At 37.8% G+C, this 24,564-nt stretch overlaps 1 protein-coding gene across 1 annotated transcript; it reads right to left on the bottom strand.

The window, feature by feature from the left end:
• Nucleotides 1-17: 17 nt before the first annotated feature.
• LOC111338778 (protein lifeguard 2) lies at nucleotides 18-12,186 on the bottom strand. The gene is made up of 12 exons (XM_088740314.1): nucleotides 11,650-12,186; nucleotides 9,360-9,373; nucleotides 8,306-8,370; nucleotides 5,888-5,941; nucleotides 5,520-5,570; nucleotides 5,116-5,155; nucleotides 4,545-4,582; nucleotides 3,908-3,953; nucleotides 3,547-3,588; nucleotides 3,017-3,115; nucleotides 2,211-2,258; nucleotides 18-1,680 (listed from the first exon to the last, which is right to left on the bottom strand). The coding sequence occupies exons 1-12, from the start codon at nucleotides 12,026-12,028 to the stop codon at nucleotides 1,531-1,533; spliced, it is 1,026 nt and encodes a 341-aa protein (XP_088596440.1). The 5' UTR covers nucleotides 12,029-12,186; the 3' UTR covers nucleotides 18-1,530.
• Between the last annotated feature and the right edge of the window lie 12,378 nt (nucleotides 12,187-24,564).

Here is a 24,564-nt window from a genome sequence, read left to right as displayed (position 1 = left end):
ATGACACATGACAGAGATAGTATTGCAGTAAACTTTGTTATATTTTCAGACACATGTTACATGGTACAAACAAACTTATTAGTATTTAAGATGTTAAAACAACTTCTTCTCATGTATGAGACACGTATTTATTTTCTATAGGTCATTACATCTAAAGAGCAGTTTACATCCACACTCTCATAATTAATACAAACATTTTAGCACAATGACACACAGTTAACCATTTCCTACTTGTAGATTTAAAAAAATGAACATACAAGTTCCAACTTTACTCTAGATGTGCTAATTATTCCACCCTTAACTTGGCACTTGACTATCTTCCATGCCTGGGAGGTGGCAAATTTGAACCTTTCCAGGCTGGGGTGGGAAATTTGAACAGGAAGTGTCAAGTCTTTCCAGCCAAATACAAGTGTTACATCTTCAAATATGGTGGTATGCAAGATAAATTATAGTTAACTTTGGTGAAAAATGGCCCAGAAGAACAGGTCTTCACGGTCCAGGTTTTTAACATTGGGCAATTTGTAGAAAGTTACACTTGGTGATCTTGCCTTTTGCAAAAAAGTTGGGTGAGGCATTTGAACACAACTTTAACTGGAGGGGGGGAGGGGGTAAGTATTTGTTCCAACCAATCTTCAAAGTTCAAATGCCTAAGGATTGACTAGGGGTGGGGGAAAGTTGAAGCATTCAATATTGATTGACAAATTATATTATTTGGATGTTTATATGACTCTTGGACAGAAATTCTTTGACTGAATTTCAAATTTTGCCCTGAGCTTTTCTTGAAGGAAACCTCCAGCAATGGAATAAAACATCATTAAATTATCAAAAATTATATTTTACATTAAACTGAGTTGTCATAAATGAAAATGAAATACTTGATGTGAGAAAACATTGAAACAGGAAATGGCTTTTGTGCAGCCTGGAATTCTGTGTGTCCCTAAGTTGAATCATTTGATGTGTTACAGTTAACACTGTTATCTACCTGTTCCCCTTAGGACCCATGCAAACAAAAGAGTTATTGTCTGATGATAACAGTGGCAACCGTATAACATCATGTGAGCCAAAAAAGCACCTTCTAGGAAATTTGGACATTAACGTTGCTTATATCTGTTGACAGTTTTTGATTTTATACATTTCTACACCCTAAGAAATTATACTAAATCACTTCTAATTAGATCTTGTCCAACTTGTAGACATACAAAATACCTCTACACAAATCATGTTAATTAGGGATCCCTTACATTTCTAAATCATGTTATACATTAACAATATTAACAATATAATAATATTCTTTAGCGAATATCAACATTGTTCCATAAGATCAAATGGGCTAGAAAATATTACTTAAAACATATTATTGATATCATTATTCCACTTTAACTTGATACCAAGGACATGTGTTGAAGTGAGAGACAAGAATTTATTTCATGATTATAATAATCATATCAGGATGGTTTACCATTTGTAAAGTATTTTGGGCTTGTGCTTTAAGTTACACCTTTAGGTGTAGTTAGTTGTTACTGACATGGTTCAGTTGCTTCCACGACCAAATATTGCCAGAAGCAACAAGAAGATGCGAATGATATCCATGTATAGAATCAAGGATGCAAAGATGTACTCTTCTGGACTCAACTCGTACTTCTTTCCACCCATCACCAGTTGCACGTCATAGGCAAGGAACTGTTGACAAACGAGTATTGAATGGTTAATCTTTTACACCCTAACATCAGTGTGTATATTCTCCATACTGATCTCTACACATTTCCTACGATGCTGACAAGGAGAATTTATTTAACGATCCAAAGTTTCTTTAGTTGGCGATTGTTTCCTTTATTCTCGTGACCTTATAATGTGATTCTAAGTGAGACTGTATGGAGAAATTACATGTAGATGCTAGCTAGGCACTCTTAGGGGTCAGAGTTAAGATCTCAGATTTTGTTCATGGTTTTTGTGCCTTTTTTTGCTTGAGCTCCTTTGTCATGGTAGTAAAAAAAAAAGTTTATTTGCCACTAAAACACCCCAGTGTTGCCAGGATTCCTTCAAGTGCGTAAACACCTTTTACTTCTATTGCCAATCAGTAAAACTTGCTAACATCACCAAAATATCTGAATGAGGTTGTCATACTTGTATGTCTGACTTAAAATTATCTTAAAACTCAATTTCAAATTGATTAAAAATGCAAAAGTCAGAATTAAGAACATTTTACTTACTGCAACAAAGACCAATGCCAATAAGCCACCAATGACAATCTTTCCAGCCTGTTGTACAATAAAGCAACCAAATGTATCCTTAATTTTAAATGCATAATATCAGGGTCTTTTCAAGAGCTGGTACCTGGTTATTTTTACCAGCTGTTCAAGTAAATGTTACCCACTATTTCACCGAGACCCGGGACTGAAATATTTACTGAAGTTATCCAATTATTTTTTATATTTTTTTGGGAAAGTATTATTTGCCTTCTTCCAACCTTAGTTGTGAAAGTTATATTTATCACAAGATACCAGTTTGAAAATACATCATATGTTGAACAAATCCTGCTTTTTTCAACAAATTCATCCCTTGCAGTCATCCTGCAAAATGACCTCTGCGTTGTTTCTTTATCATTCTTCTCAGGGCCAAACAAAATGGCCTGCATTTATTGAGAAACATCAGAATTGACAACATGGTGGCCACACATGGAAAACCTGCCCCTGGACCCTGGTGAGGGCCTATGTGGCCTGCACACCCCCAGCATAGGGGGGGGGGGGAGGTAACAAAGATACCTGCTATTTCTCATTTTTTACCTCCTATGAAAAAACTTGGCAAGAACTCTGAATATGAAAACATGTTCATGTAATTACCTTTAAGTTCACAAATATAATTTGCAAAAAAGCAACTCCGTCTACTTTTCAACAAAATCTAGCTGCTGAAAAATGTACAGTAGTCAATCCTACGATAAGATAAAATCTTAACAGTCCATTGACCATTTCCAGAACCAGTAACTGAAGGTACACGTAATATGTAGGATCATACATACCGTTGTTGAAAGTGCCAACCAAAGAGGTGTGAAGATACTGAGAAAAAAAATGGCCAGAGCTGCACAAAACAACACTCCACCCCATGTGGTGAAGTCATACTGTTGAAAAAAATAAACAAAATGGTAACAACTTTTAGACTCTCACCTAGACTGTATCCTCTGTACTAGTCAATAACATGAACTTAATCCATTTAGTTTGGTAACAAATAATTCATAACAAGGAGCAAGATTCCACAGCTTACTTAAGAATAACTGAAGAAGAAGGTCTCATTCCTCAAACAAAAGACATGGTGTAACATGAAAAAGGTATTTTATTAGTAATACATAATCAGATGTGTGAGCCTCAAATTAGGGGTGCTGTTAGTATTAAAGTGTACTTGCATGCTGCAATTCCACAATTAATATTATCCATATAAATTATGATTAATTTTGTACATTAATAATTGATTATTACTATATTTTCAATATCATTAATATTGATTATTACAATATAATCCATATTATCATAATACAATTATAATAAGGCTTACCTTGGTCTGACAGGCAAAGATCATGACAGAAGCACAGACCAGCTGAAAAAAAAATTCAGCAATACAAATCAATCTCAATGATTAGATTCACTGTTAATCTGGGTGTGTGCTTTCAGGCCCACTTATAATGGAGCTGGACTTGGAAATGAGGAGTTTGCCTTCAAATGCAAGAGGGGGGGAGAGGGTAGGGGGAATATCGGCAGCAATACTTTTACAATAATCACTTTATCCTAGACAGACCAATATTGATTGACTCCCCAAAGTAATAGTAGTCTCTAAGACTTTGCATTTTAGTTCCCTGGTATTCACAAGGATCATTTGCAAAATTTTCCTATTAAATGTGATATCCACAGTTACTCACAGTGGTCACTCCCATCATGATCAACACAATGTTGGTTTCATGGAAGCTGCAAGGTAAAAAAAAAAAATTATCAAAAGTAATAATCAATAATTAATGTACAAAATTGATCATAGCATGTAGAACAAATAGTAGTTCCAAAACATAATTCTTTATTGAAATTGAGGCCCAGAGGTACCAAGAAAGGGCATTCAATTTAAGCAACTTGAGCAGCATTGCTAATTATTTCAAAATTACTGTATCCTATTTGAGAATGAAAATCTTTCATTTCACATTTCAGGTTTTATCTAAAACATCTACATTGAAACAATCATGTCTTGAATTTTATTTGATCAAGGTCATGGATTCCTACATGTAATTTTAAGATCATTACTCATAGATTAAAACAAACTCAGTCTGTAAATTAATAAAAAAATAACCCAATGATTAAATATCTTTATCTTGCAATGTTTAGTGAGATTGAGCTCAGAAAATTTCACTTATGAATTATAGGGAGATACATGTACCTAGGATCAGAATCCTCCATATTTTATATGAAAAGCAGAAAATGAATGCAGGGTCATACATTTTCACAAATAATAGAAAATTTTGGATTTGTGAATTAAGTTTTCCTTTTGAATAAAAATTGCAAATTTCATACCTGGAAATCACTCCAACAAGGTAGGACAAAGATAACGTCTGGAAGAAAATCAAAGTAAATATCCAATTGGTGAAAATAACTCTTAGACTAGAGCAAACGACATACAAAGATTTGACAGCGAACAAGTTCCATCATTCAGAAAAAATCACATATAAGGAGCAATTCTTTTTTTTTTTTCTCCACTTGACAAATGGTAAACACCACAGTGTACACTATTGAATTATGGATGCATGTGGGAGGTTGTTAAGCACGAAAGAAGCATAAGAGTCACATGAGGTGATAGCTGAGAGCAACTCTAGCTTCTTGAGTGCTTAGCAAACTTCCCAATTGCATCCATAACTCAATAGTGTACACTGTGGTGTTTACCATCCATTTTAAAACATAATATTGATACATTGTGGCAAGAGAGTTTTCTTTTATTTAACAAATCTTATGTGACCAGAAAAAACAAGCACACACTGAAAACTAGTCTTTACATTTGCTCACGTCAGCAGCATTATAACACCCATGGGCAAATGGTGGACGTACTCTTTACTTTGGTTATGTTATAATACTTCATATTAACACTTACAAAGATAGAAAGCATAATAACATTGGCTGGATAGCTCCTCCTAAAAAACAGAAACAAAAGAAAACAAAATGGTGATACATTTACAAAGCTTGACAACATGACTACATACATTTTTATCACAACAGCTAACATTTAGAACTAATTTTTTTGGTTGCTTTCACCCCATGCCTCCACACGACTCCCTGTTGGCTAAATTAAAAAAGAAATTTGAAAGACTGCTATGCACAACACCTTTTCTTTTTCATTTCAGTTACCCTGCACAATTATAATACATGTAAGTATGTAAAGATATAAAAAAAACACAAATTTAAGGTTTTTACAAGTAAACTGTTTGTGTGTGTGTGTGTGTGTGTGTACCACGCTAAATTATTATATACAATATACTTTGTTCTAGCAAAACTCACCTCACTCCCTCGCAACAGATCAAAACAAAGTACAACACTAAGAACACCACACTGAAAATGAAATGAAACCAAATAAACCAGGAGTCAGCAATTCAAGATGATGGTTTGTATCGACATTTAATTTTACTTCATTGATTAAATAAGTAATGATATCTAGAATGTATTTACTGGGGCAGATCCAGGATTTAGTCAAGGGGGGTTTGGAGAGTTGTTCTCCTTCTGAGGGGTCCAAGATTTTGAAAATTAGGTCTTCAGAAACATGATTTCCAGCGTTCTGAGGGAAAATTTAGGCGGTTTGAACAAACCACCCCTGGATACGCCCCAGATTTAAAACACTTACAGGAAGGTAGTTGAATACAAATACTTACTATGCTGAGACATACATGCCCCAGTTATTCTGCACAAAACCTCTAACACTGTGACTGCAAAAGAAGGAAATAATGTTTGCATAGGAAATTCTGTAGCTGTCCATTTAGTGTCCTCATATGAAATAATGAAAGGAATCTCGCGTATTTGATACAACATCTGGAATAATTTGATTCCATGTTATCTGACAGGATAACACTTCTAACTATTGCTGAAGGTCACTGCTTTGTCTCTGAGACGACAACAACAACAACAACAACATTTATTTAAACACGATAAAAATTACAGCGGAGCTGATGTGGTCATGTATTTAATAGTTAACCTAGTATAGTCGTGTATATAAAAATTAACCTGCTAATTTATTTGATTAATTAACCTTGATTTAAAATCAACCTAATTGACCTAATTAACCTAGTGCGGTCGAATATTTAAAAATTTCAAAGTTAACCCAATTAATTATAAACTACCGGTAATTAAAATATTATTCATCTATAAATTGAACTAAGTGTATGAAGTTTTGTGTTAGAAAATTTTTAAATATGCTTTTGCTTGAGATTGCAAGCATATGATTGTCAAGAGAATTCCATAGAGATGTGGCCTTGTAACAGGTGGACTTGCGAAGAACTTCAGTGTTTGGTTTTGGTAATAAAAAGGTCAATTTCCTACACAAGTTATAGTTGCACTCATATTTCGTAAACAGCTTCATAATGGGAACAGGTAAAAAGTTATCAAAACAATCATGTGCAAAGATAAGTAATCTAAAAAGTATGCTCGTATAAATTTTGTTCCACAAAAAGAGTTTGATCGATGATAAAACCTGTAATTGATAGGCTTTAACCATTTAACTCGATCCCTTGAGTGACCTAGACAATTATCACTTAGGGAATCATAAGTTGATCCAATACCAAATTCTCCAAAGTAACATCATAAGAATTGTATGGCAGAAAGAGAGGAGAAATTCACTAAATAAATGAGATCTTAGGATTGAAGTTTTAATGCCAGGCTAACCATAGTGAGTGACAAACTGTAACATGGGTCCCTAAAAAACTTAATATATATAAAATTATATATATATATATATATATATATATATATATATATATATATAACTAACTGCAGACAGTACTGTTTCGGCCTTCTGGGCCTCATCAGTGCAGTGCTAATGCTAGGATGGGGGAGAACCGAGACGGTCACCCCAAACGACCCAACCTTTGTGGTATCGTCTAAGCCATGCCAGAGTGCTCAATATATATATATATATATATATATATATATATATATAAATATATATATTCAGTTCCAAAATTGTTAGTTACACTACATGTAGTTAAAAATGTTTAGTGTTAATAAATTTTCAATCGCGGTTCATTTGGATTCTTTAACTCTTCAGGGGTTTCAATAAGTTTTTGCACAAGCGGTTACTTAAGAGTAACAGGTGGGTACATTCCGTTAAGGCCTGAAGGCCTTCAACTCTAGGGGGTTTTGGGGACATGCTCCTCCAAGAAAATTTTGAAGTTTTAGACTCTCACAGATGCATTTTCAGGTCTCTTTTTGTTGCTTTGTTGTTTCATTGTTTTGATTCCAAGTCAACTGATTTAAACAAATTTGAAGAGAATTATGTGACAATAACGTAGTCACAGTCAACTATTTCTATCGAGGTGCTACTTTTAACACTTCACACTTTCACAACTGGTATCTTTAAAATTGTTTAAGTTTAATATAGTTTTGGCTCAGGGTTAATCCTTAAATCTGAAAAAAAATTTAATCTATTCTATAGAGAAACATGGTTATATTTTAGTTGCATATATCACTACAAAAACACAGAAGCAACTTAAAGAGTGTATGTAACTGAGTGTCTTATATCACTTATATCAATCTGAAGCCACTTGATTTATGACTTGATTTTCAAGACTTTCAAGAGCCGAGCCTTTTTGACCTCTTTTGTTTTGACATTGGCATGAAATATGCAAACAACGATTGCCTTTTGGCCGCCATTAGTATGCACACTCTGTCCCAGTTCCTGTTGATTTCAGCTGAGATGCCTTGCACATTTTTTTTTATGTAGGTTCTGAAGCGATGTCTATTACATGTTTTGCAGACTTCGCTTTAACTTTCATGGACCAGAAGGCTTGGAAGATGCCAGAATGTCTTTTCCTTTTCATTTCCTTTTGTTTTCCTCTAAAATAAAACCTATTTTGCCAAACTTTTTGGCAAGAATTCAAAGTTGAGATGAAATTAACTGGTCTTACTTGACGTTCGTGTGAAGGCTCCAGGCGGGTAATCGGCCCGTTACAAGCGGGTAGATCTACCCGCTACCCGGTTACTATTGAAACCCCTGCTCTTTCTAATAAGAAATGAAAAGACAGTGTCTTACTTTTTAATGAGCAGAGATCCACAACATAAAATAGAAAAATTCTTACTTGAATATGAACAAACAGATTGCAGCAACAGTTGTAGCCAATTGCAACATAAGCACAGCAAAAACCTGTCGAAAAAAGATCAATTTTACAAAACTTTAATCATGTTGGAATCCAAAATCAAATTCAAATCTGATCTCCAATTTCTTTTTTTCTTTTTAACCCTGACACCCTGACATCAGTATGCATATTCTCCATACTGTTCTCTCTAAATTTCCAAAGGTGCGGACAAAGAGAATTTGCTTAAAAATGAACAGCTTCTGGTGAGGAGAAAATAGATGCTGGTCAATCTAAGGGGCTACAGGGTTAAGTCAAAGTCCCTATGGTCCATTGACTCCCAAGTTAAAGTGTCTTGCGTATATCTAACAAATTGACAGTGGTTCAGTGTGGTTTGCGCTCTCATTAATGACAATTTTCGTCATCACAGTGATCAAAATGTTGTGGACTCACAATGATGTAACAAATTTTGTTGACAAATAAATATCGTTGTCAATAAAAAAGTACAGGCCAAGCTAAACCACTGTCGATTCATTTTTTACCACAATATTGATGTCAAATAAAACAACTTTTACAGTGCCTAATACATTGTTTAACACACTGATGCAAGCAGCATTGTCTGTACTCTTATGACAACAGCAAATTAGCCAATCAGATTGTCACATTACGGTCAATTATGGTAAAATGTAAATTTTTCATCACTCTCCACATTCTCCTCAACAAAACAATACCATGGTTTGAAATTCTTCATTTAAGTCCAGGCCACTTCTCTGCAATTAACACTGGCATTTTTAGAGGTCCAATAATAATTCAAAACAGTAGCAGAAGTGAATGATACACTTGACGCAATATTAACTCTCTTCCCAAACCACTTGATGGTTTCCATTCTTTGCAAGTATTTTATAAACAAAATGCAAAGGATTTCTCTGAGATGATTTTTTTTGGCTGAAGTCCTGAGCATTTTATCTAAAAATTTCCAAACCTGTGAGATACTGCCTTAATTTGTGATCCCGACCTGAGCTTTTGAATAAAAAATTAAAAGTGCTTTGTATATACTAACCCGTCTGATAAATCCTGTGAATGACGCAAGCCACATGGAAAGAAAGAAAAACATTAATAAATACTAAGTCGACTAGTATTAGTGTTAACGAATTATTTGAATATATGACAATCATTTATATTTAAAAATTATTCGCCTCAGGTTCGGTGAATAATCCCTGAGATGAAGTCGAGGGGATTATTCGACGACATTCACCAAAACTGAGGTGAATAATTGTAAGTTTTAGTATAATTTCAGTGCTGAACAACAGAGAAATTTCTAAAATCATAACATTTTAGTAACATTTTATATGAAACGCATGGAGCAGTTTATATAGCGTCATATAAGGAACTGCTTGACCAATCAGATTGCTGGAAACTCTTTGCTTAGCTCTGAAATTATACTAAATATATATATATATATATATAATCATTTATATATAAATATATATAAATGTAAAAATGTAAAAACCTTATCTTTGAATCGCAGAGTGCTCTACAATCTACAATAAATATATATATATATATAGCGATCAAATAAGACGACACACGGCTTCTGTTACTCAGAATTTCATACTTACAAATGAGTGCATAAGCACGAAACACCGAGTAACAGAAACCATGTGTCGTCTTGTTTGATCGCTACCTACTGTATTAAGCTCTGCACATGTGTATTGAGCACTATTCAACAGTATCGGCTACTTCCTCACATTTAGATACACACACACACACACTGTAGTTTCCTGAAATGTATACAAGTGATCCTCAAAGTGATAAACCCTACTTTAGTGGCAGTGGAAATGATGTCTAAAAGAACTTCAGGCTCTTACAGGATTTGAATCCATGACCTATGTGGTTCAAATCCTGTATGGGCCTGGATTTTTTTCAAGCCTTATTTCCACTACTACATAAGTGGGGTTTATCACTGCAAGGCTGTGCTCTAGCAGCACCCAGTGGCCCCTGGCACCTTACTTTTGCTCTTGGGCGACTCAGGAATTTTAGTTTTTTCATACAAGGCATCTGCTGGGCACCCTAGATTTCACAGTTTCAGAACACAGGGCTCCTTTCAATTTTCCTTAGAGCACAGCCTTGTACTGTGAGGATTGCTTTCATACATTTCAATATTCATATTAATAAAAATTAATGAGGATACCATTTGCTTTAATAGGAGTACATTATCTGTACCTACCACAAAACAATGTCAATTCTATGTCTTCATTTATTCTTACATTTGTTGAATACTTTATAAATTTATTACACTTCTTTGACTGAAATTTTTCATTTACTCCTAACTGTTACATACCAGAAATACACCGTGCCATTGAGATAAAAAGAACTATCTTAATAAAATGCTGCAAACTATCTCAATGACATCCACATTATTTTAAAAAGTTTTGCGTATGTCTTTTGTATTTGCTGTACATATAGTTTATTTATTCATTCTATGTGTCACTGTGTATGTAGAAGTCTGGTCATCAATGCCTTAATCCACAACGGTAAAACATTCTCTCCACCGTTTACAGCACCAACTACACTTAACTATATTTACTTTTTCTTTAAGGACATCACACAATAATTTTTTAACTACTCTGCCAACTTCTCCACGTCTATTCTTTACACTGAGTACATATTTTAAATCTGACAATGTTTTCATCACCTGAAAACTAATCTACATGAGAATACTTATTTACTGATTGGTTTGTGTTGCTCTTCTGACTGAACTGAAACCACTGTGTGCGTTTCGTCTGTCTGACTGATTTCTTACAAAGGAAATATGAATGTTTACGAGTTAAACTTCATCTATGCCAATCAATGTAACAGTTATGTCTGAGAAATTTTTTCTCTAAAGACCTAATAAGTAATCGATTGTTCCCAAAGTGGTAAAAGTTCCTTAAACGATGTGGATTAGTCAATTCAGAGTTCTGACATCGACGTTTTTTATCAAAATAATATAAAGAAGAAAAAAATAACTACATCCAGTTAACCAAATTTACATCAGCAGCAATATTGCCTTTTGTACACCGTATATTAGTTAATGTTGGCATTTTGACCGAGTTTGGCAACAAATCATACTTTAAACCAAATATTAAATTGCAAATTTTAAAATGACCTTCAGAACCATTATATTCAGGATAAGATGAAATCCAGTCCAGTCGGACCGCAATCACGAGCAAAGAATCCATTCTCGTGCAACGTTACCATAAATTCATGACGTAATTGGTAATATTTGGGAGGAAAATAAAATGTGGTTCGGTTAAACGAATACTGTGATGGATATCGGTTATAGAAAGGAATAAGTAAATAAACCTTACCAAGTCTTATGGATTTGTCACTAAAACTGATGATCCCAGAGAACGCCAATGCATCTGTTCTCCCATATTCCACGTCAGTTGTTGTCGAGGGGTAAGTTGGATAGCTTGCCGCTGGAGCTGTTGGAAAAGGTTGCGGTTGATACGAGAAATTCCCGGGCGCATTCTCTGGTTTTCCACCACCAACAGCCGATTCGTAAGACGGCGGAGGAGCTGTAGGCGCTACAGGAGGGTAAGCTGCATTGTGTGGCACCGTTTCAATCGGCGGAGGATAAGCAGCTTGGTTTGATGATGGAGCGTAGCTCGCGGAAGAGGAGCCATAGTTGTACATGGGCGGCTGACTGGGGTATGGCGGTTGATTCCACGATGGATTTGTCGTCATAGTGGCTTCCCTGGTCAGTTACTTTCGCACGATCAAGAAAAATAAGAATGAAGCTTCGAAGAATAAGAAAGTAAAAACAGAATTGCTGAAATCTGCACGCTGTAAGGCAGAATGTACTGCAGCTGTTATACGTGTTTTTCCGCTTACCGTTCTCTTTTTAGATCGTGACTCAGGTCACGTGGTTCAAATGACGTCATAAATGTCTTGATTGTTCTCCTTTCCTTTTGACAGTATGGTTAGGCGATTTTGTCTTTAAAAAAGTCTTTCTCTTTCGTTTAACAAAGAGGATTCTTAGGAATCAGCTAAAAAGTGTTGTTTGCTTTGTCACGATTGTGGAAAAAAGACATTTTAAAATCTTCCACGAGGAATCGACTCTTCAGATTTTCGCACTGACCTCATTCATGGCCACCTTTCTCTTTCGATTTGCACACAGGATACTATTCATGTGGCAGATCGTAACAGCAGAGCACGTGGTTTCTATTCGGCGTTTAGCGAATTGTACGGTAGCCATTTCTCTTCTCAGCTGTTGGGTTTTGGAGAGCTTATACCCAAATTCTTATTTGTTTCCCAGGGCATTTTGTTTCCATAAAGATAAGTCATTTTCCAATTTCACGGGTTCTTTGCGTGCTTTAACTTTTCAATTTTGCTGCAGGAGCCAGAAAATGTCTTCACAATTAGATCTCACGACACGAAAGGCGATTACGTTTGTACGCCTGGTTTGTGTTCTTCCTAATCTGAGGCGTTTGTTTCGTTATTCAGTCCTTCAGATGTTTATAACAGGAGATTTTATTCACGCAAGCCAACACGCTGAAACGCGGCTTGCGTTCAGTGCAGGTCGCAGAGGAGTTGTTACGCTTTCACAAGCTAACATTTATCGGCTTGGATCTTGGACAGCAACACTTATTATTTAGATCAACGATAACACTTGTTCAACTTCAACAGCTAATATCAGTATCAACACTTCAAACACACAAAATCAACACAAATTCCCCTAGTCTGCAACCCTAGTGAATCACGTCAAAACCAACACGGCACAAAGCTTCAAGTTCAACAACAAATCACGTTCAAAAGTTTGGGTACGAGCGACTAGCAATGACCGAGAGATCTTGGGACTCATGTTTTCATGGTTGTAGCGAAAACGAAAGACCCCCGAAAACGAAGACTGAAGACCTAAGACCCGAAAACGCAGACCCGAAAACGCAGACCCGAAAACGCAGACCCGAAAACGAAGACCTGAAAACCAGACCCGAATCTTTTCCATCCCCTTTTTTAATGTTTTGCAGCAACCCTAGTTCGTTTAAGATAAGTTATTTAAAATGATGATTTTAAACAATCAATTAAAGAACAACCAAGAAGGAGAATATGCACCACTATGGTACATGGTCAATAGATGGAACTGATTTACTTCTTCAGAATGCGTTACAGATTAAATGTCCGAAAATATGAAGTAAATTTTAAATTTTTGTTACGCGGCACGAGTTAAACAACGCGAATTTTTAATCTTTTACAAACGACACTATGGCTGTCAAATTCTCTGCTTATTAAAAAAGTATGTTCTTCTCAATAAACTGAGGTGTCCAGGCTGTGAGTTTTGGTTTGCAATCGCGAGAAGGGTGCTGAGAAGTGAATGTTAAGTTACAATTTGAACTATTCTGACGTGCCTTGAGAAAAATCAATTTCGCGAGAAGGGTACTGAGAAGTGAATGTAAAGTTACAATTTCGACTATTCCGACGTCGCAGTTACGAAAACAAGGAATGACCTAAAATGACACAATGACCTACAATGAGCTACTGAACTATCCCTGTAATGAAGCAAATGAAGATTTTAGAAAAAGGCAAAAAAGAAAACCAAAAACAAAAAAATAAGGGGAAGTGTGTGCATTAACGTAATGCTTTTTGTCCACTGAATAACAGGTCAAATGATGACAGAATTTCGAGATTTAATTACGCTTGGAGATAAATTTACTCGACGAGCGACAAAATAAGCGAAAAACCTTTAGGTCATAATTTCACACTAGTACGAGGCTGTGACCTGTCAACCATTAGTAAGGTCACGTATCACACCGCCGCGAGGTAGCGAATTGGCGGCAATGGCCTGTCAATACCTTTTACACATTTATATTTTTAGACAGCAAAACAAAAGGGTTAACGAAAGCTCACAGCCTGGACACCTCAGTGGTGCATATTCTCTATCAGTTGTTCTTTAATTGATTAATTAATTGATTAATTAATTGATTGTTTAAAACCATCATTTTAAATAACTTCTCTTAAACGAACTAGGGTTGCTGCGAAACATTAAAAAATGGAAAAGATTCGGGTCTTCGTTTTCGGGTCTGCGTTTTCGGGTCTGCGTTTTCGGGTCTGCGTTTTCGGGTCTGCGTTTTCAGGTCTGCGTTTTCGGGTCTTTGGTCTTCGGCCTTCGTTTTCGGGGGTCTTCGTTTTCGTTACAACTATATTTTCATCCCGCTTTCGAGCGCTTTCCGAGCACGTGGAGGCAAATATGGGGGTGTTACGAAAACGAAGACCCTTCAAAACGAAGACCTAAGACCTAAGACCCGGTCTTCGTTTTCGTTCTACGAAAACGAAGACCCTGTAAACAGAAAACCGTAGAAATTACAAGTTAAACACACATTAAACAGCAACAACGCTTAGTAATTTATACTTCACGCGTTTCTTCCCATTATTATACTGCCAGTACTACTGGCCCGTCTTGTCTGTTCTGTTTCACTATGCAAGCCAATTTGGTGTTGATATTCTCGGGGGTTTCCAAGGGTAAACTTACCACACATATTGCCCGAGCCAGAGGCTCATGTATGAAACGTAAGACAACAACCCACCCATCCCACCCCAAGGGAGGACATCCATCACACAGTAATCTTGTGCGTGGGAAATTAACTTCTCCTACCCCTAACCCTGCAGGAGACAGGACCTCCATTTATTCGTCCTTATCCGAGAAGACTAGAATATCTAAATCATAGAAAGGCAGCATATTCTTCTCAATTATTTTAAGACCTTGAGTGTTGGTCCGGCCGGGGCTCGAACCCTCGACCTCCCGCACATCAGTCCAGCGCTCTATCCATTGAGCTAACCGGAAGGCGGTTAACAGAGAAACATGTACGGGAAAAATGACTCTTGGGTTCTTTCAATAAATAATCGATTTCTACTGTATTTCGTAGCTAAAATAGATTCTGACGATCGTTAAGCCTTCTCTGCTGGAAAATTCTCGTTAAAAAGTAAGCAATTCTTTTGGCTAATGCAGGGTCTTCGTTTTTGTAGTACGAAAACGAAGACTGGGTCTTAGGGTCTTCGTTTTCGTAACACCCCCATATTTACCTCCACGTGCTCGGAAAGCGCTCGAAAGCTGGATGAAAATATAAGTCCCAGGATCTCTCGGTCATTGCTAGTCGCTCGTACTCAAATTTTTGAACGTGATTTGTTGTTGAACTTGAAGCTTTGGGCCATGTCAGTTTTGATGCGATTCAGGCTAGGGTTGCAGACAAGGAGAATTTGTGTTGATTTTGAATTACTTTGGCTGTTGGATTTAGTGTGTTTGGAGTGTTGATACTGATATTAGCTATTGAATTTGAACAAATGTTATCTTTGATCTGAATAATAAATGCTGATGTTGGCAGCAATTTGATTTGTTGAATTTTGCACCATTACGGCTTCAATATTGGTGCGGGTTGTGCCAGATTGAAAGCAAAAATTGCACTCTCACAAGCCAACATTTGTCGGTTTGAGTTTACTTGTGCGGGTTGCACTTCAAAGAGTCTCAGAGTGTCTCCAAGCGTCTCGCGAGTGTCTTCAAGCGTCTCACGAGTGTTACCAAGCGTCTCGCGAGTGTCTCAAATCGTCTCACGAGTGTCTCAAAGTGTCACGAACTGAAGGAAACTGTCACTTGCCTTGAACTGTCAAGAGTGTTATTTATTTTAATAAACTGAGTTTCTAGTCAGTTGGATTGTTTACTTAACTTCAAAGTTGGTCATTTGAACTTGGAGGCAAAGAAAATTATTTCGTTCATGTTTACGCCACACTCGGTCCCCAGCCGTGCGGTTTCAGTTGTGTTTTTATACCATGGGAATTTCACTGTTTGCGATAGTCAAGCGTTTACTACATCACTGCAATGTATCGTTATTACGGTATAGACAAGTTTTAGAACTTAAAAACTGTCCATTTCAAGTTTGAAAACAATTTTCTTTCACTGACCTCATTAGCAATAATGAGGGGGTATCATAAACTCGTTTGACAAAATGCGAGCGTTAAAGGTAAATATTATGCACAGTGACCACAGCGCGAGTAAGTTGAATAACTCTCAACCATAAATAAATAATGATCTTAATTCACAGGGGAAGAAAGCTAAAACAAAGCCATGAACGAAATGTAATATTCGGGGACTTAAACAAATTGCATTTAAATCACGACCACCCTAAAATACTCCAGGATACAAACAACAACAACAACAAACAAAAAAAAAACACATCAGTGAAGCGAAAAAACCATATGCGTGACTTCCGTGTAATCTAAAAAAACCATCAAGCGTTGCATCGACGACAGAACGATAGGAGATTCGGCGTGTCCGACCTAATCTTAAATTACAGCGAAACATTTGATTTTTGTACTTTTCCAGTAAATTTTTCGCGTCATAGCTTTAGAATGATGCTCCCAAAACTAACATGAAATTATTCCGAACTAATACGTTACCAGCTCCTGGGAAGCTTTATATATTAGTCAGTACCTGTTTTGTGCTAGCGTTTCACTGATCTGGCAAGCTCTCTTATCGTTAATGTTGTTGCCCACATTCGCTTTCTCTGTTATAACATAACATGTCTTTACTTCTTTGTTTCGTGCTGCCATATTTGATCTAAATTGGATTATTCACGCCTGTCGAACAATGGTGCTAGCCAATCTCTGGCTACAGATCAATGCAACTTTCGATCATCCACAAAATACTGTCTTTGTTCATTTGCTGTAAATTGCATCAAATTGTACGAGATTCTACACAGAAGTGATTGACGTAAGCTGGGCAAAGCTGAACATTTGAGTCACGGTTCAGTGCACCGTTGAGTAACTTACAATTAATTTTCAGTCACGCAACTTGTTTAAGGAACGGCAAATTTAGCGCTAGTCAGTCTTTTTAAGCTCAGAACAATCCGCTAAAAAGGTCTTCCCCTTTGAGATAGGAGGGGGGGGGGGAGTCGAAAAGAACAATTCATGTTACTATTTGGCTTGTACACTTTTCACAATAACAAAGAAATGCATTTTTGGTGTGCTTAGCAAATGCTGTTCTAAAAAGGAAAGGTGCTACGAAAGCTTTACGTTTGTGCTCTTTAGGAGGGTGGCATGAAGTGTTGAGTGACAAGACTAAAAGCCAACGACTGCAAACTCATTCACGGGCTGTAAGATGCGCGGGATGGTCTCAGACATGCCTTTTTATGTACGGTATGGTTGTTGTAGTCGTAGGAGTTGCGAGTGTCGAACCGAGGAACAGACAGGGAGCGATTTATAAGATCAATTGCTTCGACTGCCAAGCCTCCTACATCGGAGAGACTGGCAGAGACGTCACAACAAGACTGACTGAACACAGACGGGCGACGAGGAAAGGTGATGTCAACAATCACATTGCTGAAAATCATCCATTTACGAACCACAATATTGACTGGGACTCTGCGCAATGCCTAACCTACAGCACTGACTACTTTCAATGACTGACTCTGGAAAGCTGGTTTACTAACTTAGCACAGACTCCCCTAAACAGGTATCAACTGCTACCGGCTCCATACAAACGACTCATTCACGACATAAACATTACAAACGAACCGAACAGAACGACCTAACTTTACCGACGGATCGATAAACAGACGAATCCCGACCGACTTACGCCACTAGAGTCTTACAACCAATAACATCACGGCAAAACTGACCAATCATTTTACACAAGCTGAAATAAGAACACTCTACTGACAACTATTCACTTGACTCTGATGATGACTTCCGCACAGGTTGTCGAAACGTCAGTCACTACCACTGACAACAGCTCTTCTCAGGACTACACTCCGGACGATCACACTACACTTTCACAATTCCCTTGTGTAACACGAGTCCTACTTTTGCTATAGACACCGTTTCCCTGTGTATTCTGTATTAATTCTTTACCTGCGAATATTACATGGCGCACTAGTTGCATTGTGTACTTGTCTTTATCTTTCGTTAAGTATGTTGTCATGTTTGGTGCATAAATTCAACTTGTGAATCAGTGTTTATGTCCACTTTTGAATACAGCTTTGTCGTTTTTTAAATGCCTGTAAGCTATGTATCGTTTAAAGCAAATGTGCATATATATACATTTGATAGATACAAAGTGGGCTGAGTTGAACACTGTAAAATCGGAGTTTCCTGCTAGTGGAGATAAGATGTTAGCTAGATAAGTGGAAATATCATATTTGAAGGTGTTCACGCATGACACAGTTGATCTCAGAGGTATACCAGCTTTAACAAAGCTGGTATCCGTCTTACGTTTTATACATGAGCCTCTGGCTCGGGCAATAGCCCTTATCGCATTTACGCCCACTGTACGAGAGCTTAGCAGACTTTGAAGTTTCGAAACGAGGCTATCAGGTCACACAGGTAAAACTTTCAAGTAAAATCGAAGCAAACTGCTACGTTTGGAGGCATTTTTATTCATTTTCTTAAGGATACAGCGTGTTCTCGTCATGGTCAGACATTGTATTGCGTACGGGTGCAACAGTCTATTCAGTGAATCGGCAACTGACGAGATCCACAGGATTAGGATCGAAACCGCGGTCTTGCCAAACACGGTCAACTATCAAACTAGAGGCGAACAAAACGGACATAAAAAACCTCTCAAATAAAGAACTTACAAACGACCAGATTAATTTACTGGCAAAAGGGCTTAAATTCATTCCAACACCCGCTACAAAACAGAAACAGATCAGACAACAACTATTGTGTGACTTTGATCAGTTCGCAAGGAGAATGCGTCTGATTTACATATTCCGAGGGGAGGACAAAAAAAACCCATCCCTGCCACGTCAAATCTACATGGATACCACCAATACAAAAATAAGTAGCCCTTGAAAGCTATTTAGAAGAGGTTAAAAGTGACCTTTCAGAAATTACAAAGCCAAAAGATAATTTGCTTCCGGTCGAACGCAAGGCGCTGAGGGCCTTGAAACGTGACTCTGAGTTAAACCTTAAAAAGGCCGACAAAGGAACAACAACCGTAGTCATGAGCAAACGCCACAAAATTTTGACGTTCCTTTCCGAAATGACAGCCATTCTTTCAATCTTCCTTTCGTGACGCCACGACACTAAGAATTTTAACCTTTTTCTCGGCAGAAAAAAACGCAGATTCCAGAGTTATATGGTCAGACATGGAGTGTTTCTGGTGTTTCTCGAGAAACGTTGACCCGATAGCCTCGTCCTGAAACTGTAACTCCGCGGACCCTTTGCATTGTAGACACAAATTCGATAAGGACTATCGGGCAACCATGCCGCACGTATAGACATTAAACTTGATTGATTGATTGATTGATTGAACAGACACCTTGTCGGGGAGTGAAGAGGTGAAGGGAGGGGAGAATGGGGGTGTCGATCAAGATATTATTATCTCTTGGTGTGGATTCAATCCCCGGGCCTACAGAGCTTGGGTTGCCTGTGATAGGATCTCTTCTTCACGAAGCAAATGAATGGCGTCACGTTTGTTCTTGAGAACTGCAACAAGCTTGAGTGTAACTTGGTTTGATTAAGACTACCCAAGCCATTCAATTGCGAATATCATCATGTACCCAAACTATCAGTGGATTAGCACCAATGCATTATGTGAGTTTTCATATTTTTCTCCTTAAATAAAGTCTCGAGTAATAATTCGTTCTCTGACTTTAACTAAAAAGAAATAGGCGAGTGAATTCGAAAACTTGAAAATCAGTGCGTCATCAAACTATGAAAGCAGTCGAACCTGTTTATAGCAGTTACGTTGGGAATGAATTTCTAACGTCAGATTGCTTGATACAAGTTAAGAAATAAGTGGAGTCTAGTTCTTTCCGTAAAGACGAGAGCGGTTAATCACGAACTAATATGGTTACTTACAAAATCGGTGACACAAATACTAATGGTTATGATTCAGAAGTATGATTTTGATTTGGCATATTCACAAATCAAAACACAATAGACCTCTTTAGCTTCCCGGTCACGTGAACTACATTGGGTAAACACAACATTCAAGATGGCAGCCGGTGATGAGCGACCAGCGACTAAATCCAGGAATGGCTCCGGCCTGTAATTGGATGATAAAAATAGTAAAAGTTAATGAGTTACATCTTAACTCCTTGCACGCGAGTATTGTTTAATCGCGTGTCTCCAAGCGGAACAGTGAAATGACAATGCGAGCGAAAACACCGGTGTGTCAAACAAGAAATGGTTACTTACATAACGAGGGGAGGGCCTTTCTTGCTCTGCGAGGTCGTTCAACGGTGATCCGGCGATGACTAAGTTATCCGCTGACAAATTCCTCTGACTAATCTCAATTGGTCAGTCTGGGCTCAGTTCAGGCGAACGATCAGAGACTGGAGCCATTCCTGTATTTAGTCGCTCCAATTAGAGCGACTAAATACAGGAATGGCTCCGACCTGTAATTGGATGATAAAAATAGTAAAAGTTAATAAGTTAAATCTTAACTCCTTGCACGCGAGTATTGTTTAACCGCGTGTCTCCAAACGGAACAGTGAAACGACAATGCGAGCGAAAACAACGGTGTGTCAAACAAGAAATGGTTACTTACATAACGAGGGGAGGGCCTTTCTTGCTCTGCGAGGTCGTTCAACGGTGATCCGGCGATGACTAAGTTATCCGCTGACAAATTCCTCTGACTAATCTCAATTGGTCAGTCTGGGCTCAGTTCAGGCGAACGATCAGAGACTGGAGCCATTCCTGTATTTAGTCGCTCCAATTAGAGCGACTAAATACAGGAATGGCTCCGAGCTGTAATTGGATGATAAAAAGTAAAAGTTAATAAGTTATATCTTAACTCCTTGCACGTGAGTATTTCCTTTTTTCAGGTAGAGTAGAGTTGTTAAAAATTACCAAGCGAAATTAAAGTGATCCGCGACTTTCTTCCTTTCGGTGTTGTGCAAAAATAGACGAGGTGCCCGATGAATGGATTTGTCTTTCATGTGAACAATTTTCCCAGAAAGTCAATGTTCCACGAAGAAAACTCTCTCGATTGCGGCCAAGCCACATTTCTCCTGCAGAGCATACCGTAGATTAAAAATATCGGTCGGAGCGTCACGTAACATTGCGTGATTTTCGAAACGTGACATGCAGTTGCTGCATTAAACTTTAGACATCACATGGCCTTGTATTAATTTATGAGGGCTCCATTCACAAGCATTGTAATGTTCAACTTAAGAAGAACTTAATAAAAAGCTCTTTAGATTTTAATTCAGTTTAAAATTTATTTCGCCAAAGAGAGAGAGAAAAAAAAAGAAAATTAATAAACGCGTGAGTCGGAGCCATTCCTACCAGCGGTGAAATACAGGAATGGCTCCAGTCTCTATTCGTCCACCTGAACTGAGCCTGAACTGACTAAATGAGTTTAGTCAGCGGAACGAGTCAGCAGATGACTTAGTCCTCTCCTGAATATCGCTGAACTAGAAAGGTCTCCCCTTCGTTATGTAAGTAACCATCTCTTGTTTGACACATCGGAGTTTTCAGTCGCATTGATATTTCACTGTTCCGCTTGGAGACACACGGTTAAACAATACTCATGTGCAAGGAGTTAAGATGTAACTTATTAACTTTTACAAATTTTTACTATTTTTATCATCCAATTACAGGTCGGAGCCATTCCTGTATTTAGTTGCTTGTGATGAGCGTTGTTTTGTAGCGTGGACAAAATCGTTGCAAAAATCTCGGAAAAGTGTCTTCGATCACAATAGCAAACCATTTAAAAGGATGCGGAAAAAAAGAAAATGGAGAAAAAGGTTATGAATTCCTCACGGAAAACTACATTCACGATGTTTTCGTGAAAGAGGAAGACCGTCGAGCAGTAACTTGTGAAGTGAAAGGCCTTTGTTACCGTAGCCAGAAGAAGAACGAAACTCCTCACACAGTAAAATTGAAGGTAGCTGAGAGAGAAGGGAGAGGAAATGTGGAAGGGGCAGAATGTTCATGCAAAGCAGGGTGAATATAACCGTTAAATATAACTGCAGCTAGTTACAATAGTACTATTTACCGCCTCCCAGTTAGCTCAATGGATAGAGCGCCGGACTGTTGTGCGGGAGGTCGAGGGTTCGAGTCCTGGCCGGACCAACACTCAGGGTCTTAAAATAATTGAGAGGAATTTGCTACCTTTCTAGAACATCAAGAAATGGTTAGATATTCTAGTCTTCTCGGATAGGGACGAATAAATGGAGGTCCCGTCTCCTGCAGGGTTGGGGTAGGAGACGTTAATTTTCCACACACGAGATTACTGTTTGATGGATGTCCTCCCCTGGGGTGGGATGGGTGGGAGGGTGGACTAGCACGAATGGCTCCTATGTTCCTTTCTAGTCCTTCCCCACTGCAAAAATTAATGCAGTGAAAATGGAGTAAATTAGTAAATTAAATTAAATTAATCACGCAGGTTATGAAGGTCACATTCCACAGGTCAACGCTATATGCCACTTCTACTTCGATAGACAACTACTAAGCCAAAACGTTCTTTCTTCGTTTCAAAGCAATAGCTGTTAGGGCTTTTTGAATCTTCCGTACAATTTGTTTTAATAAGAATTATTAATAAAGATTTGTGTTTGAAAGTTCCAATTGTGTTATTATTAAATTCAGTGATCAGTGTATACCAACACCTTTCAGTGTTGAATAAAAGTCAATACTTTTTTGCATCGTCTAGGGTGTGCAATTACCAATAGTAACATTAAATTTCAGTCATATTTTCATGCCAGTGTAAAAAAATGTATTCTGTTCGTGATCATGAGGTATAATGTAACATAACACAAATAACTCATATTAATCTCCTCAATCTTTCTTCTCTTTTCTGGTAGTGACCTCTTGGGAGTTTGTTTGGTCCAGCTAAAAACTGATGGACAAGCTCCAGCTCGTAGATACCTTTTCTTAGCATTTGGGCTTACGAAATCTTCTTCTCGGAAGTGGTCTGAACAAAGTTTTGAGTATTTCGTGAGGGTAAAATCTTTATCCGGGTCCCTTTCAATCCTTGAGATCCATACTTATAAAGGAAATGGATTAAATCACAGAACCGTAAAACAAACGTTTTACACGATTGAGCGATCAGATAACACATGTTTACCTTGATTAATTTATTCTCCTCTGGGAAGCCATGCTAAGAAAGCCTTTCCATGGTTGAGTTGTTGTAGCAACCATAAGCACAACAGTAGTGTACCATTTCGAAAGATAACCAGCGAACTTACGTCGGAAGAAGAAAAAGATTTCTCAGTCTGCGCACTTCTTTTACAAATGCAAATGTCTGTTTACCCAATGTAAGTCACGTGTTCACCCTATAAAGTAGCTGTCTAAAGACATCTATTGGGGACCTTTTTTGTACCAGTGCCCACTCGTTCAAAAAGCTGATAACATTATCCAATGGATTATGAGACGTCATCCTGCGGATAAGTGTTAAGAAACGTATTACGCTCTCCACCGGATAGTGCTTCATCCAGTGGATAGCACTATTCACCTTACGTAGCAATCTTGACCTGAGAATACGCCAAAAAGTTTACACGACTAGCGCACGGAAATTAAATCGAAATGAGAATGCTATCCATCGGTTTTTAAAACTCCATGGATCATACTGCGCTATCCACCAGATAGTGATTCATCCAGAGGATAGCACTATCCACCTTTCGTATCAACCAGGGTCTAAGAATAAGCTAAAAAGTTTATTGTCTCTCATTAACATCCTTAGTTGTTACCAGTCCACCCATCTGTAAAAAGGAAATACATTCAGTCTCAAGCTTACCCCCCCTTTAAATATTTGAAGACGAAACTTAAGGATGATAATTTTCCTGTAAACAAGAAAAACATTAGGAAACAATACGTGTCAGAAAACAAAACTGGAAAGCAACTTTGGTATTGCTTTCCTCGATGGAACTGTTTTCGATTTCAACCGAACCTGAATAAGTTTTGAAACTAAGTTTTGAAAATGATACGAAGTTAATTTCAAACCCACACCTAAATCCCAAGCCTCTGGATCTCTAACAAACGACCTAGCAACTGGTCCGGCACTCGCCAATCTCATCATTTTTCAACGGACCCCCGCTAGTCCAAAACAGAATCGTATTGCTCGCTTTCTAATAAAGACAATTCTGTACAGCATCTGGAAATTTCGAAATGAATCTACCTTCCACAATGGGAATGATCCCTCTGAGGGTATAATTCGCTATGCGCTCAGCGAGACCAAAAACAGAATTGCGTGCGACTACTTCCGACTCTCGTTATCTCGTTAGAAACGCTTGGGAGTCCCCATCAATCTGTACAATTGATGGGGACTCCTATAGAATACTTTTGTA

The sequence above is a fragment of the Stylophora pistillata genome, chromosome 12 (genome assembly GCF_964205215.1).
Source record: "Stylophora pistillata chromosome 12, jaStyPist1.2, whole genome shotgun sequence".
NCBI classification, from domain to species: domain Eukaryota; kingdom Metazoa; phylum Cnidaria; class Anthozoa; order Scleractinia; family Pocilloporidae; genus Stylophora; species Stylophora pistillata.
This window is presented reverse-complemented; position numbering and strand designations above follow the sequence as displayed.